At 41.4% G+C, this 15,000-nt stretch overlaps 2 protein-coding genes across 2 annotated transcripts in view; both read right to left on the bottom strand.

The window, feature by feature from the left end:
* antxr1d (ANTXR cell adhesion molecule 1d) overlaps positions 1-15,000 on the bottom strand; it is a 152,898-nt gene that overhangs the window by 22,419 nt on the left and 115,479 nt on the right. The window lies entirely within an intron of this gene.
* sufu (suppressor of fused homolog) overlaps positions 1-15,000 on the bottom strand; it is a 17,807-nt gene that overhangs the window by 2,285 nt on the left and 522 nt on the right. The window contains exons 2-12 of the mRNA XM_080037381.1: positions 13,357-13,491; positions 12,759-12,895; positions 9,861-10,003; positions 9,310-9,395; positions 8,541-8,613; positions 7,225-7,381; positions 5,515-5,617; positions 4,519-4,653; positions 2,022-2,160; positions 1,467-1,535; positions 1-406 (exon numbers count right to left, since the gene is read on the bottom strand). The exon at positions 1-406 is cut by the window's left edge and continues 2,285 nt beyond it. Coding sequence (XP_079893507.1) covers positions 317-406; positions 1,467-1,535; positions 2,022-2,160; positions 4,519-4,653; positions 5,515-5,617; positions 7,225-7,381; positions 8,541-8,613; positions 9,310-9,395; positions 9,861-10,003; positions 12,759-12,895; positions 13,357-13,491 — 1,267 coding nt within the window. The 3' untranslated portion in view covers positions 1-316. The remainder of the gene's footprint in view (positions 407-1,466; positions 1,536-2,021; positions 2,161-4,518; positions 4,654-5,514; positions 5,618-7,224; positions 7,382-8,540; positions 8,614-9,309; positions 9,396-9,860; positions 10,004-12,758; positions 12,896-13,356; positions 13,492-15,000) is intronic.

Raw genomic sequence — 15,000 nt, 5'->3', positions numbered from 1 at the left:
CAGTTACCGACCCATGCCTTAAAGGAATACACACACTGTAGAAATGCTGTAAAAAAACGATGGCCCTGGGGAGAGAATGCCGTAACAGTCGAAAAAGTGTTCGAATCCTCCATCCAGCTCATATCATCTTCAGTGAAAACAAGTCTCCATTGCGGGAACAATATATCTTTGTGGCCCAAAATCTCAGGTCCTACACATGTCCTTGGATGGCTCCTATTCGTGATTGTCCACTCTGAAAAGTGTGTGTGTGTCCGAAGGCGCTTTTTAAAACGCCATTTTTTTCCTAGTGATTTTCTAGAAGTTTTTTCCGTCTCATTCATTGCAGTGGATTGTCAAACACAGAGTCTGGTAGTACTGAGATCTTCAGTTTCTTCTCCGGCCAGCTGTACTCCTTTGGTAGCTTCGTCTAGACAAAGAGAGAAAAAATATAAAAAGGGATAAATATATATAAATATGTATAAATATATAGGCAGTTAAATAAATCAAAATCAAAACCAAAAGTGATTGTTGGAGCCAAATTGCTGTTTTTGTTTTGTTTATTTTAATTAATGATTGAGAGCTGTGGCCTTGGTGTCTGCATAGGGTGGATAGCATGAATACCTGGCAACCTGGGATTAGATTCAGGTGTGTAATGGGGAAGGCCACACAGGTTGCGTTCCGAATCGCATACGTTCTACTATATAGTATGTAGAAAAAAGATTTAGGATGTCCCGATTTTTATGGCCAGATTTAGGATGGTTAGAAGTACCCGGATGTCCTACTTCATGCGGCCAAGATTGTTAGTGTTGAAAAGTGCATCCTATTTGGGCGATTCTGACCCACAATCCAGTGCGCACGTGAAGTGACGTCACATCGACGAAGCCTCCATATGAAAACAAACAGGGATGCGACGGATGTAAAAGCAAGAGGCAAGATCAAGGCGCAATGTTATGATGAAATAAGAGAGTAAAGTATGTCCCAATAGTATGCCTACTGCATCCTAACTAGATTCTTTTTATCGTCGGATGTAGTATGTAGAATAGAAAAAAGAAAGAGTTTCGGAACGCAACCACAGTTTTTGACCGTGCTCGTGCAAATGTTTGTACACTAGAAAAAGCCTATTTTGTGTTCATCTGAAAGAGCAATAACCCTTGGAACAGTTTGTTTTTTTGTAGTCAATAAAAGGATTGACATATCTGACAATACGGCATCTTCTGGGCATTGCATTGATTCACACACGCGTCAGACTTCCGTCTAACCCTTACCCCTCGGTAATGCTACAGGAAAAGCCATTACAGTGATCATTTTTAACCCCTCAATTGATCTCTCGAGTGTAAATAAAGGTTAAATGAAAATGAAATGATACATATAGTTCTGTCTGAGCAAAGATAAAGGATGTGGAAAGGGATAAATAAGGCAGTTAAACAAATCGAAATTAAAACCAAAAGTTAAAATACAAAGGGTTTTTTTTTTTTTTTTTCACTGACCTCCTCACGAGTGTTGAGTTCCTGTATATCACCAAGCATCTGCTCCACAAACTCCTCAGTCAACAATATCTACAAGGGAAGAAAGAAAGAAAGTGAGATTAATGCATTACGTATCAGGGTTTCTCCCAGATAAGTTGTTAGGCATGTTGGCAATAGTGCTGTATGATTTGGTTGAAGTTTGTTTTAAATTGTGCGATTATAGTGGACAATATTGAGACTTGTGAAATAAAGAATAAATGGTATTATGAGTCGACTTGCTATACAGAGGTTATTGATGTTTTGAATGTGTTTTTCAATTTAAAACTAAAATATTAAGTTGCATAGAACATTTAATAAATAAAAGGTTGTACACTAGGCAAGTTTTCTTAACATATTTTTTTTTTTAGGTATTGTAACCTTTTAGTGACAGTTGAGAGTACAGAGTGGAAATGGTGATAGAGAGGGGTAAAGGTGCAGTAAAGGTCCCCGGGTCGGATTTGAACCTGCAACCACTGAGACAAGGACGTGTGTGTGTGTGCGTGTGTGTGTGTGTGTGCGTGTGTGTGTGCATCATACCTGAAGCCAGGGTCCGTGGGCGGCGTACGGATGCTCCTCAGTAGCAAAAGCTCCTTCAACTCCCGTCGACACAAACGTGATGGCCGTGTCTCCGTTGATGCTCTTGTAAGTGAAGTGTCTCCCATGGAGCAACCGACCCCTGTAGTAAATAAAATAATAAAAAATGTATTAATTAAAAACATTTAAATACAAAACAGTACAGTATAGACTACAAAAGTCATTCCAGGTGCATGACATAACACAGCAGAAGATATCAAATATTTTGAGGTAACAATAACAAGCAAGTGTTTAATCGTTAAAGTTAATATTATAGTTGGTAGCCCAGTAAACCAAATAAATGCTCCTGCTGTTTTATTGCGTAAAGCATCAACATTTGACCCTTAAAGGGTTAGTTCAGGATTTTGGACCTAGGGCCTGATTCCCAAGTAAGCCTGAGTGTTATTTATCATTGGAGACAGTTTTCAACACATTTCATTCAGTCCTTCGAGTTGCAGAGTTGGCTCGTGCTAGGCTAGCGCACGGGATTGGGGTCAAGCAGAGCTGCTACTAAAACAGTCTTACCCACTCCACAGTACACCCGAGGCTAATCAATTATAACGCTAGACTATCGATGTAAATGTCTGTGTTGATAGAATAATGTTAGAAATAAAAACAACCTCGCATTGCATGAATTGTCGCATTTTGAGGGACTACTTTCTCAGCAGAAGCGGAATTTTACTTTGCTATGTAACCGAATCACTACAGCAGAAAGTAAACAGAGCAGCATGGGACAGAAACTGAAACGAACGACTAGGCAACATGGTGCGTCAGTGTGCATCCAGGAATTGTACAAATAAACCCTACAGATGGACACCACAAAGTTTCCACAAATGTCCAGTGCAAGATCCAGAAAGGACGCAACTGTGGCTTGTTGCTGCTGGCTTGGACATCAGTACACCGGCGGAAACTGTTCGCGAACGGTGTATTTGTAGCGATAATTTCAGACCGGACGACTTCGAGAAAATAACAATAAGAAATCCCTGAAAACGAATGCGGTGCCATATCCGTCTTTTCAGATGCACCAACAGGCACTGATGAACAGGTAATAACTTTTGGTAGGCTACTCTAGCTAATAGCTTGCCCCTTTCATAATGTTAGCCTACTGATAGATTGATGATGACATGCATTTTGGAGAGTGACAACGTTAGCTAATGGTATAGCTACAGGTACCTGGCTGGGCTAATTGCAAACTCCCGTTGTTCTGTCCCGGTCCTCTACTGCAGCTCCAGCGGGGGCTGTCCGTCTCTAAAGACGCTCTTTCTCTTTCTGCCCTTTGAGCATCCATCTCTCCCAGTTCTTCATCAGTGTATTCCGGCTCGTACAGGTACGGTTTGGCGGATACAACAAATTCCTCATAATCATCTTCAAAAGCAGACGCATCGCTAAGTCCTCCAAACGTGGCCATATCTTGTTTATTGAATAGGCTAATAAAATTCCTTCGTGCACTGTAGGCTACTCTGCGTCTGTAGCAATGACAGCGGCAGGTGAAATACCTAGATCCGGTAACCTAGGTATCAGTCCGCCGCTGCCGCATATAAACACTGCTGCTGAGACACACCGAGTCTCTCAAAATGCAATATGCAAGGTTGGTTTTATTTCTAAAATTATTCTATCAACACAGACATTTACATCTGTAGTCTAGCGTTATAATTGATTAGCCTCGGGTGTACTGTGGAGTGGGTAAGACTGTTTTAGTAGCAGGCTAGGTTTGACCCCAATCCCGTGCGCTAGCCTAGCACGAGCCAACTCTGCAACTCGAAGGACTGAATGAAATGTGTTGAAAACTGTCTCCAATGATAAATAACACTCAGGCTAACTTGGGAATCAGGCCCTAGGTCCAAAATCCTGAACTAACCCTTTAAAGCGACATCAAAGTGAAAGTAGTAGGATGAGAATCAGAGTTTCAAGTTGACTTGCAAAAGCTTCCTGAAAACTGGTGTCATCTCATTTTCGTGGGATTTTTTTAAAAATACATTCTACCACACTTATACAACACAAATGTTTAGAAATTTCCTTTTTAAATATGTCTGTCTAAAGGACAATCCAAACGTGTTAAAGGCCTACTTCACCGGTTTGAATATGAAGGTGTATTGAACTCTGAGATCCTATGTAGTATAAATGTGCAAAAAAAATTAAAATCGGTTCATCCTAGCCTGAGAAAAGGCAGAAAGAGTGTTTTTTTTAACCCTATATTTCTCTTTCTTGTGTCATCACAGAAAGAGAAATATAGGGTTAAAAAAAAACGTACTTTGTAAATATTACTGTGATGTCACAGTAAAAGACATCATATTATTATATTGTGCACAGGATTGGGAGAGTAATTTAAAAATCTAAAGTTCTGATTGTTAATGTGTTATTATTTGTAATATCTAGTAATGCGTTGACAATACTGTTTCCACAATAGTCATGCCAATAAAGCTTTTTTGAATAGAATAGTATGTAGTAAAGAGTGGCGCACCGCAGACAGAGGGGCAGCAGTGTGCCTGACTCCTGGTTGAACTTCAGATGAACACTTTCCAACTGTCGCGTTCGCACCAACTCATGAGGAACAATGGCCGCAGAGCTCTCACTCTCCAGGCTGTCCTTACGACTCCTGACACACAGACAGGGGAGACAAGGGAAAATGAGACAGAGTGAGAATCAGAAATGCTTTATTTTAGATTTTTTTCTGGGGCATTTTCAAGCTTTATTTGATAATACAGAGTTGAAATGGGGAGACAGACAGAGAGAGAGGGGGGATGTCCTGCAGTAAAGGTCCACGGGTCGGATTTGAACCCCGCGACCACTGCAACGAAGGCCGTAGCCAATATGATACGTGCTCTATCCACACCGGAGCACCCAGAAATGCTTTATTTTAGGGCCCGCACCAAAACTGTCTAATGAAAGCGACAACAACATTTTTTTTTTCTTAATGTCATTTCATAGGAATACAATCTCCTTGGCAGTTGTGTTTTTAAATAGGAATTTACAGGTACAGATTTCGCAACTCCTCATAGAGCCGTTACCTGATTCTTTGGAAGCACAATTTGTATTCTTCTTCAGAAAAATTACAACATATCTATCTATCTATCTATCTATCTATCTATCTATCTATCTATCTATCTATCTATCTATCTATCTATCTATCTATCTATCTATCTATCTACCATTGTCTATGCTGGTAGCTAAGAAGCAATGGAGATAACAGTTCAGATGTCAGTTGGACTGTGAGTCACTGCAAACAACGGAGGGAGTAACCGGTGAACCCATATCAGTGTCTCTGTGTGTCCGTGTGTGTGTGAGTGAGTGAGACAGTGTGTGTGTGTGTGTGTGTGTGTGAGTGAGTGAGTGAGTGAGTGAGTGAGTGAGTGAGTGAGTGAGTGAGTGAGTGAGTGAGTGAGTGAGTGAGTGAGTGAGTGAGTTTCTGTGTGTGTCTTTGTGTGTGTGTGTCTTTGCGTGTGTGTATATCACTCACTGTGGTCTCTCGTGCCCTGGTCTCTGGCTGCTGATAGGCGGCAGTGCTGCTTTGGTGTTGAACTCCAGCCCTTTCCTCAGCGTCTCTCTGATCTGCTCCGTGTCTGTCAGTACACACACAAACATCAGCGTTAAAATATCCCAGAACAGAACTTACGCACTATAGCTTTAAGTGTTCCTTGTTGGGCTAAGTCTAAATGAGAGGATCAACTCATTCCATTTCATTTCATAGGGACTTTACATTTTCTCTGTTCATTATATATTAAAGGGGTAGTTCAGGATTTTAGACATAGGGCCTTATTCCCAAATTAGCCTTGGTGTTCTTTATCAGTGGAGACAGTTTTCAACACATTTAATTCAGTCCTTCTAGTTGCAGAGTGCGCTCGTGCTAAGCTAGCGCACGGCATCGGGGGGGATACCTAGCCTGCTACTAAAACAGTCTTACCCACTCCACAGTACACCCGAGGCCAATCAATTATAACGCCAGACTATCGATGTAAATGTCTGTGTTGATAGAATAATTTTAGAAATAAAACCAACCTCGCATATTGGATTTTGAGGGACTTTATTCCTTGTAGGCTGCGGCAGCGGCGGACTAATACCTAGGTTACAGGCTCTATAATAGTTTGTTTACCTGCTGCTGTCTTACAGACGCAGAGTACAGTGCACAAAGGAGTTGTATTAGCCTATGCAATAAACAAGATATGGCCACGTTTGGAGGACTTAGCAATGCGTCTGCTTTTGAAGACGATTGTGAGGAATTTGTTGTATCCAACGAACCATACCTGTACGAGCCGGAATACACTGATGAAGAATTGAGAGGGATGCTCAAAGGGCAGAAAGAGAGCGTCTGTAGAGACAGCCCCCGCTGGAGCTGCAGCAGAGAACCGGGACAGAATGACGGTAGACTGGTGGCAGTGCAGTTTCAGTTTCTGTCCCACGCTGCTCTGTTTACTTTCTGCTGTAGTGATTCGGTTACACAGCAAAGTAAAAGTCCGCTGCTGCTAAGAAAGTAGTCCCTCAAAATGCGATCATTCATGCGATGCGAGGTTGGTTTTATTTCTAAAATGATTCTATCAACACAGACATTTACATCGATAGTCTGGCGTTATAATTGATTGGCCTCGGGTGTACTGTGGAGTGGGTAAGACTGTTTTAGTAGCAGCTAGGTATCCCCCCGATGCCGTGCGCTAGCTTAGCACGAGCGCGCTCTGCAACTAGAAGGACTGAATTAAATGTGTTGAAAACTGTCTCCACTGATAAAGAACACCAAGGCTAATTTGGGAATAAGGCCCTATGTCTAAAATCCTGAACTACCCCTTTAAGCGCTTTGAGTGCCTTGACAAGCGCTATATAAATCCAATCCATTATTATCATTATATGTTATCCTTGAGATGGAAACATCAGTGCCTTTCGAGTGAAAAAAGAAAAAGGTTATTGATTGAATTTTTTCTCTCTCACGTATCTTGTTGTTTTGTATTGTATCTTGTAACAGCACTTTGGTCAACTGATGCTGTTTTTAGATGTGTTATAGAAATACATTTGACTTTTGATTGATTGATTGATTGATACCCTTTGTCTGAAGAGCCCAAGAAATGTAGATGCACCGACAGACATTGTTGTTTTAATTACTCAGAATTCCTCATGGGGGGGCGGGGGGGGGGGGGGCGACATAAATTACGTACTATATCTTTAAGCGTTCCTGTCCTACCTTTGTCAGAGAGCCTGCGTTGCTGTGATCCGATGCAGATGGAGCGGCTGTCCTCCTCGTCGTCGGGCGGCCGGCTCAGGTCGTCCCACACACACTTGGCGCTGACGCCGCTCAGGTTGGATCCCTCGGTCTCTATGCCCTGGTCCACGCGCTCCTGCTGTGAGACACACAGGGACCACAGCATCATCATCATCATCATCATTAATGTTTTATTTTTATTCATTCGCTTTTAAATGGTTTTATCATATTTTACATTCGCTTTTCTAATGTTTATTCTTAATCTGGACGTATTTTAATCTTGGCCCCTGTAAAGCCCTTTGAATGGCCTTGTGTCTGAATTGTGCTATAGAAATAAACTTGCCTCGCCTTGCTTTGCCTTGCCATTAATGCTAGCTAGGATTGGGTTAACTTGTTTTTAGGAATGACAAGACTTATTTGCATTTAAATGGGTAGTAAAAGAGCAACGGAGCTGAAAAGTTCCTGACAATCATTACACAGTGAAAGGGGGAGTTAGGGATTCTGGAGAACGCTTGTTGTCAAAATCAGTGAATATCTCCTCAATATCCACTGAGTACGTACTGTGTGTGTGTGTGTGTGTGTGTGTGTGTGTGTGTGTGTGTGTGTGTGTGTGTGTGTGTGTGTGTGTGTGTGTGTGTGTGTGTGTGTGCTGAAAAAAAATCTGGTGTTGATATGGACCCTATGCTCTGTAAACAGGCATGTTGCCAGATACTTTGGACCCTTTTGTTTACATACACTTTGTTTACAGAGCCTAGGCTATGTAATAACACCAGCTTCCCCCCCCCCCTCCCCCAGCACAGACAAAGTACAGACATGTAGCGGATCATGAGGAGATATTCACAGATTTTTGAAAATAAGCATTTTCTAGAATCACTGGCTCCACATTTACCTGATCCCAAAAGACAGATACCAAAAATGTATAATACACAAATAAAATGGTAAATGGACTTGACTTATCTAGCGCTTTCTAGACGATTTTCTCAGCCCCAAAGCGCTTTACATTTCTTACCACATTCACCCATTCACACACACACTCATACACCGATGGTAGAAGCTGCCATGCAAGGCGCTCTCTGAACCATCGGGAGCAATTTGGGTTTCAGTGTCTCTTTGCCCAGGGACACTTGGACATGTTGCGGGTAGGTGGGGAATCGAACCTCCGACCCTGCACTCCAGAGGTGATCTCCCTACCCACTACGCCACTGCCGCCCTCACAAGCAGGTAGCAGCTGTGGAACTCAAGATGTCTCACACTAAAACATGCAACATAGTGACTTAGCAGAGTGTGTAAAGACTTACTTGTAGGTGTGGATCGATGTCAAAGATGGTCTCCCCTCTCCTCATGTCAGTGATCAGCCACGGTCCACCAGCCCTGTGCACAGGAGCAGCAAACTCAGGTTAAACACACTTAATACATTAACCAGTAACTTTGCTCACCACTTGCTTACCCTAACCCACAAAGTATTTATCAAACAAGACTCCATATATAGTTTACAGTGGAGTGGCATTGATGTGAAAGTGTTTTCCGAATGAGCATTTGAAAGTAAAAGTAAATATTGTGGGGGTGCCCTTAGCTCAGTTGGTAGGGCGTTCCCCCCCCACCCCCACCCCCCCCCGGGCCGGGCCCAGCAGCAGACCCAGGTTCGATTCCCGCCCGCGGTCGTTCTCTGCGTGTCACTCCCCTCTCTGCCCCATTTCACCTCTGTCTCTACACTATCAATAAAGCATAAAAATGCCCAAAAAATATCTTAAAAAAAAGAAAGTAATAATGTGAACATCTAAGTCATCTATAAAATCTATGTCATCTTTATTTGATGTAGTTAATTCCATACAACCAAATCAGATCTGGTCTGTCTGCATTATGTCGTATAAGGTTATGTTAAAAAAATCATCAACAAGTTCACAACTTTATTCCCGGCACAAAGCCAAAACATTCCTGGAATACGCTGCAGGTGTGAATTAGGCTCTAGATACTACGTGACTATTCAATCACATACTAAAACCCAAAGAATAAAATCATAATAATTGTAAACGTTAAAACATGGCTTCTTCCCACAGCGTTACTCACACTCTGACTCCTCTCATCAGCTCCAGGATTCCTTGTCCGTTCCACTGCTGTGCGGCTTGCAGCTCCTCCGTACACACACCCACAATCTATAGGCGACACACACGGGCAGAGAATGATACATATTTGGGCTGTGTTTGAAAAGCCCTACTAAAGTCCAACTCATACTTATGCCATACTAACGTCCTACTCATACTAAAAGCCCTACTAACGTCCTACTTATACTCATTTTGACATCAATTTGAGTATGTTGTGGTTGTGTATGCGAGTTTGTGTAGGTGAGAAATGTTATTGTTGCATACAATTCAACATTGTTTGCTGCAAATATAGTCACAAGTTAGTGTCCTGTGGCGCTGCTGCTGTTTTGTAATATCATTTTTTTCTTAATGTCATAGAGCATTTAGTCATCGCTATAAAAATACCCAGCGAATGTAACTTGATAACATTACACTGGCCTGCTGTCTCCTTCGATTTAGAAAGTAAAAAGCACCAGCAATACTGGATTTTGGAAATTACCTACATACTATGTCAATATCACATATATTTGAACTCACCTGTAGAAAGCTGACTGTGCCAAACGGAGTATGAATGGGCTGCATCTGAGGGTCTTCTGTGAGCAACATGTGCTGGATACGAGACTCGCTGTTGTCTAGGGGACTGTGCCACGACACATGGTCGCCACTACAAAATGTGTTTTCTGAAGAACAGAGAGAACAAAGGGAGAGGAACACATGAGTTTTGGTCTAGTGGGACACTCCCAGTGTTTTGTGTGTGTGTGTGTGTGTGTGTGTGTGTGTGTGTGTGTGTGTGTGTGTGTGTGTGTGTGTGTCACATTTGGCAGTACAGCACGGCTCAAGTTAAAGACCCACTTCACCGGTGGAAATATGAAGGTGTATTGAACTCTGAGATCCTATATAGTATAAATGTGCAAGCATTTTTTTTTTTTTTTAATCGCTTCATCCTAGCCTGAGAAAAGGCAGAAATAGTGTTTATGGTCTCACTGTCTAAACCTATGTGGGTTAGGATTAACAGGACAGCTGGCCCAAGGGAAGACTGGGGGAAGAAAAACCTCATTCATTATATTATAATAGCGATTTTATAATGATAGAACGTCGGTTCCGTATGGGTGAAGTATTCCTTTAAGTTACTGTAATAGGAAAAAGAGGGGACACAAATCAACAAGCTATAATGATACATCGCCGATGTCTTCAGTTCCATTTCAGTCACCTAATGTATTTTTCCTGGCACCAGCTCTTTTAGATCTTGGCACATGGAGCATGCTACGTGCTCAATGGCTCACTGACTTTGACGACAGATTAACCCATTAGGTAATCAAATCTGGTATTGAACGACAAGACGTCTTTTCGACACTCAAATGGTATAGAGGCATTTAGGTCGGTTCCAAAAAATATGAAAACTTCGATACCGAGCCCTGCTTATTGGGAATGCTTCCTAGTGAAAGATATGTAATGTGTGGACACCCCCTTTCCACTATCAGTCAATAAACAGCCCCGGAAAAATGTAAGAGACCAGTCTGGATTTTTCTTAAATCTTTATTTCTCCATTACTTATTGAAAATGCTCTAAATGACAATAATTTTATTGTGAATTTGGTAGAAATGTTGTCAGTAGTTTATATTATAAAACCAAAATGTTCATTCTACTCAAACATATGCCTATAAATACTAAAACAAGAGACACTGAACATTTGGAGTGGTCTCTTCATTTTTTCCCAGAGCTGTAGTATGCGAAACACATCTACGCAATATGCCAAATTACAAGGCAGAAAATTGTGAAAACTGTGTAGCAATCCTAAAACATTGAAAGTTGTGTAGTATGTGCATGTCTGGCTTAGGTGAGACGGAGAGACAGAGAAACAGAGAGACCGAGTACCAAATGTGACAAAACCAACATTTTGAAATACATTTAAAAGAACTAAATTTCGATCCAAGGAATACGTCTGCTTGGGTGGTAACGTTCACCCGGTCTAGATTCAGAGCAGGAGGAGAGTGAGGGGGAAAGACGGCCAAGCGTCAGCAGCATTCACTTAGCTCAGGAGCTCAGCCCACCCACGCGCAAATTGACCCCAGCTGGATAGAAGAGAAGGGATGTGTGTGTGTGTGTGTGTGTGTGTGTGTGTGTGTGTGTGTGTGTGTGTGTGTGTGTGGAGAGAGAGAATAGCCTTCTTCTCTATCCGCAGGGCCTTTAAATATCCCCTCCCATCTCACACACAGTTCCCTACGCACATTACATATACACGACTGACAGATGTGAAGAATTTAGTAGCACAATACACGCATTCACTCACACGCATTCACACACACACAGGACATTAATTAACATAATGCATTCCCTAGCCCCTTACTCTAACCCTAACCATCAAAACTACATGCCTAACCCCAACCCTTACACTAACCCTAACATAAACCTAATTCATACCTGAACCTTAAAACCTAGTGTTAACCCTCAAACAGCCCTTTAAAGGCCTGTTCCAAAGTGAGAACCAGACAAAATGTCCTCACTTCTAAGGTCTAAAACTCAAGTACACACGCGCACACACGCACAAGCACGCACACAAACAGCAGCTGTCTTTACCATTTTAATAGGACGGTTTTCACGGGTGGAAAATGAAAAGAAAAGGAGGAAATAGACGTCCTGTCAAATACGAATGACATGTTGTAAACCTAACACTGTTTAAAGTTATCATGGCAGTTATAAGCCTGAAGCTACCTTTACACAGACACATTCTTCACATTTCTCAAGGCCAAAGACAAGCAGGTGGCATGGCAACTGTGTGTGTGTGTGTGTGTGTGTGTGGGTGTGTGTGTGTGTGTGTGTGTGTGTGTGTGTGTGTGTGTGTGTGTGTGGGGAGTTGATTAATCAAAACCTTTGCAAATGAATAATTTACTACACTATTAAAATGTGACTAAATGATCAACAGAAATACTAGATTTTCAGGTGAAGGATAAAAATGTAGGGCTGGCTGCAACCAACAATTTTAACTGGGTTGATAAAACCATCGATAAATTAATCTCATTGATATAAAGCATTACCTAGCTCTAACCTTTTACAACTAAATGCCTAACCCCAACCCTTACACTAACCCTAACATAAACCTAATTCATACCTGAACCTTAAAACCTAGTGTTAACCCTCAAACAGCTCCTTTAAAAGCCTGTCCCAAAGTGAGAACCGGACAAAATATTCCTCACTTTAAATGTCTAAAACTCAAATTGGCTTTCACACACACACACACACACACACACACACACACACACACACACACACACACACACACACACACACACACACACACACACACACACACACACACACACACACACACACACACACACACACACACACACACACACACACACACACACACACACACACACACACACACACACACACACACACACACACACACACTTCAGAAGGCAGTGTTCTTACCTGACTGGAACACATAGCGAGCCAAGGCTTGCATGAGTTCGGCTGGCCAGGTCGGAGGAGCCGTCTCTCCTATCTCCCTCTTCAGTCTGAAGGTCAGCTCAAACCCAAACCCACTGGGTCCATCTGCCCCCTGGAATCTAACAGACAGACAGACAGACAGACAGACAGACAGACAGACAGACAGACAGATAGACAGACAGACAGACAGACAGGCAAGACGGACACACACACACACACACACACACACACACACACACACACACACACACACACACACACAAAAAAACCCATCAAGATTAGACATTACAAAATTGCATTTAAGTGATAGGAGAAACAAAAAAAATACACCAAGATTAACCTAAAGTCGGGGCGCTCCGGTGGCGTAGTGGTTAAAGCGCCTACCATAATGGCTCCGGCCTTCGTTGCAGTGGTCGCGGGTTCAAATCCGACCCGTGGACCTTTACTGCAGGTCATCCCCCCTCTCTCTCTCTCTCTCTCCCCATTTCAACTCTGTACTGTCTAATAAAGCTTGAAAATGCCCAAAAAATAATCTTCAAAAAAAAAGTACCTAAATTAAAGTTGTTATTAGTGTACTTACTCATGAACCCTATTGTCTCCATACAGGTCGCTCAGTCCAAAGCTGACGTAGTGCCAATGCTCCTGGATGTCCTGTGCGGGACATCCCGTACTGCGATACATACTGATGTAGTCTAGAGGGTCTGGTCCCCCTAACCTGAGAGAGGGACAAGCATACAGTCAAAAACCATGTCAAAAATTGGGTTTGTACCTCGGAGACAGCTGCCCCTTGTATGTGTGTTTTTCTTGTGCCTAACAAAATAAAACGGGTCTTATTTTATTTATTTTTTTTATCGGGTTTGTAGGCCTACTTTTGTTGTCAGTGAGTAAGTGAAATGTTATATCTCTTCTATACAGTTGTTCCCAGCCATTCTACATCGCTGTCTAAACGTTTAAATAGTTTTTTTTTCTCTTTATCAGCTTGTTGTGTATTATATGATGTATTTGCATATAGTGTAGGCCTATGTGTTGAAGCCAAATGGTTGATTGAATTATTTATTGAATATTTTGAATTTGTTTATCAATTTGGGCCACAAAACATGCACGAATATCGATCGCCAGGTAACGCACGGGCCTGTTTCTCCTCCAATCTGGTAAGAAAATAATGACGAAAATGTTCTGTTGAGAAGAGGAATAAACAACCTTAAACTAAAGGAAAAGTTGTGGTTAATTTGGGCGCGTCTAGCAGCGCGTATCCTGGCAACCTATTGAACCCAAAAGTATTGCACTTGTTTTTGATTTCGCGTTTGTTTGACTCGACGTCATTGCAAAAAGGGGGTTGTCGCCGCTCAATTGATCTCTGGCGTATAAATCATGGTATAAATTACAGCTGCAACGATTAATCGACGATTAATCGATTATTAAAATAATCGCCAACTATTTTGATAATCGATTAATCGTTTCAATTCATTTTTTAATAAAAAATGTCCAAATTCTCTGATTTCAGCTTCTCAAATGTGAATATTTTCTGGTTTCTTTAATCCTATTATGACAGTAAACTGAAATATCTTTGTGTTTTGGACATAAAAATACATTTGAGGACGTCAACATGGGCTTTGGAAAATTTATCAAAATTTTTCACCATTTTCTGACATTTTAAGGACCAAAACAGTAATCGATTAATCGAGAAAATAATCGACAGATTAATCGATTATCAAAATAATCATTAGTTGCAGCCCTAGTATAAATAAAGGTTAAATGAAAATGAAATGTTAAGCTAGAATTTTATGACGTGTAGAATAGTAGGCTACTGTAATAGTCCTAAAAGTAAATTAAAATTTCTAATTAAAAAGGTGTACTATGCAGTTTCAGAGGAGGGGGTTTGTTTACATGTGCAGAGCCAGCAGTTAGTTTACAAAGCATATTTACTCTACATGGAATTCATCATTATTATTTTTTATTTTATTTTGAGGAACATGGAACAGAACGTAAGACTAGAATATTTTTGTAGAGAAAACTGTGGGCCCTCCTGCTGTAAACGACAACAGCAAAATAGTTACTTTTCAGGAAGCTTTAGCCTATAACTTCAAACAGTTTTTCAGGGATCCAATTTACCTGTGGAGAAAGTGTGTTTTATTCAGTTTTAAGAATATAGCTCACAAAATGTTCACTTCTCTGACACAACCGAAGTTACACAGTACACCTTTAAGCTAGAAAATATTAAACC

Source organism: Ammodytes marinus (assembly GCF_949987685.1).
Source record: "Ammodytes marinus genome assembly, chromosome: 11".
In the NCBI taxonomy this organism is placed as follows: domain Eukaryota; kingdom Metazoa; phylum Chordata; class Actinopteri; order Uranoscopiformes; family Ammodytidae; genus Ammodytes; species Ammodytes marinus.
Note: the sequence above shows the minus strand (reverse complement) of the source record. Positions and strands in the feature narration are given on the sequence as shown.